Here is a 1,745-nt window from a genome sequence, read left to right on the forward strand (position 1 = left end):
CATAAGACATTCTATGAGCATGGGTGATAAAATGATTGTAGTGTTGCTGTATTTAAATAAACGTAACATGAAGTACGTCTTTGATATCCTCTTGTCTCTTTGACCTGGCCGACTGCACAAGGCCGATGTTACCCCTGGTGTAATAGTTGCATTCTGTCAGTGTTAGAGCTGGCGTGAATAACTCCCATCATGTATATATAAGTGTCAACACGCCTGCAGACTATCATTGCAGTCATAGGTGTACCATAGGCTACCAGCGACTCATAAATGCACACAATGAAGATATCACATCAGGAAACATACCATCACCAGACCGGAGCCCTGGACATAGACACCAGGCAACTCATTAAATGTGTCCTAGGACAATGTACGGGACTTCTGAAACCTAGGTGGAACGAAAGCAAAGCTCTGTCAACAACGAGTAGAGTTATCGGGCAATTACTGGAGAAGCACAGATACACATACAACGGTAGGTATTGTGTTATGACACCAACAGCTAACACAAGCCAGTGACAAAGTAATTTAACATTTGTTGCACCATCGACCTTACAGGTATGATCAACACACTCTATGTGGATGACAGAGGGGATGACGTGAAGTTCCTCAGTTCAGTAGCCCATATCATCTTTGAAGACGGGACCGTCAACTGGGGCCGTGTTGCCAGCCTGATGTCTTTTGGGGCTGCGGTGTGCCAGTACTTGAGAGGCAAGGGGAGAGACGACTGTGTTGACGTGGTGGGAGAAGAGATAGCAGAGTACCTGGCCACTCACCACACGGACTGGCTAGTCAAACATAACTCCTGGGTACGTTCAGTAATGACTGAGAGATGCCACCATTGTCTTGGTATACCTGTAATCTAATATTTCTTTTGAAATGTTCCAGAATGGGTTCACGGAGTTCTTTCTAGTAGCAGAACCTGAGTCCAGATGTAGGAACATCATCATGACCCTTTTCGGATTGGCCGGTATTGGCGCAACAATGACCTTCTTGGTTATGTGACTTTCAGAAGAGTCCTTTACCTGTTACCACTTTGTGCTTGATGCTTCTCACCATAGTAGAGATTGAGTATGATGTTAGGAATATGTACCGTAAAGGCTAATAAAGTAGTGAACCGCATTTGTGTTTGGTGTCTATCGTGATCCTGTGTCAGTTGTACAAAATAACATATGACTGCAGTACACAAATACTACACAAGACAAGTACGTCAAGGTATAGAATTTATTTGCAATGGTTTACGACAACAGTGGAGTTACATAGATGTTTACAATGGTATAATACAACAGTGGATATATGGATATGTACAATGGTGTAATACAACAGTGTGGATGTGTACAATGGTATAATACAACAGTGGAGTTACAGATAGAGTGCAGTCATATGCAGTACATCAGTGGTAGACTTGGGTATAGGCCAGGTACTGTCCTGTTCACAATAGTCCTGTTGGAAACCAAATACTGTTTCAGGGTTACTGTCAGTCCTCATCTAACCATAATAAGGACTCTAGTAGACTGTCTGTGTTGGTCCAATCAACCCTGCCCCCAGGAATGTTCATCAGGATGTCCTGAGTATCAAAGGTGTCAGTTGTCAGGTCCTCAGTGTCTATACACAACACTTGGCTTGTGTGAGAGTCTCTCAGCATGCCCTTGTGCCCGTGAAACACATTGTTGATGTCTATACACTGCACTTCACCATTGGTACAGTCTTTCTGTGTACCGTTCCACTCCATCGGGAGGCACTCTGGCTCT

General features: G+C 43.9%; 1 protein-coding gene across 1 annotated transcript; it reads left to right on the top strand.

The window, feature by feature from the left end:
- Positions 1 to 276: 276 nt before the first annotated feature.
- On the top strand, positions 277 to 999 carry LOC106612358 (induced myeloid leukemia cell differentiation protein Mcl-1 homolog). Its single transcript, XM_045692718.1, has 3 exons — positions 277 to 469; positions 553 to 803; positions 883 to 999. The coding sequence occupies exons 1-3, from the start codon at positions 277 to 279 to the stop codon at positions 997 to 999; spliced, it is 561 nt and encodes a 186-aa protein (XP_045548674.1).
- Positions 1,000 to 1,745: the final 746 nt, after the last annotated feature.

This window comes from Salmo salar, chromosome ssa13, assembly GCF_905237065.1.
Source record: "Salmo salar chromosome ssa13, Ssal_v3.1, whole genome shotgun sequence".
In the NCBI taxonomy this organism is placed as follows: Eukaryota; Metazoa; Chordata; class Actinopteri; order Salmoniformes; family Salmonidae; genus Salmo; species Salmo salar.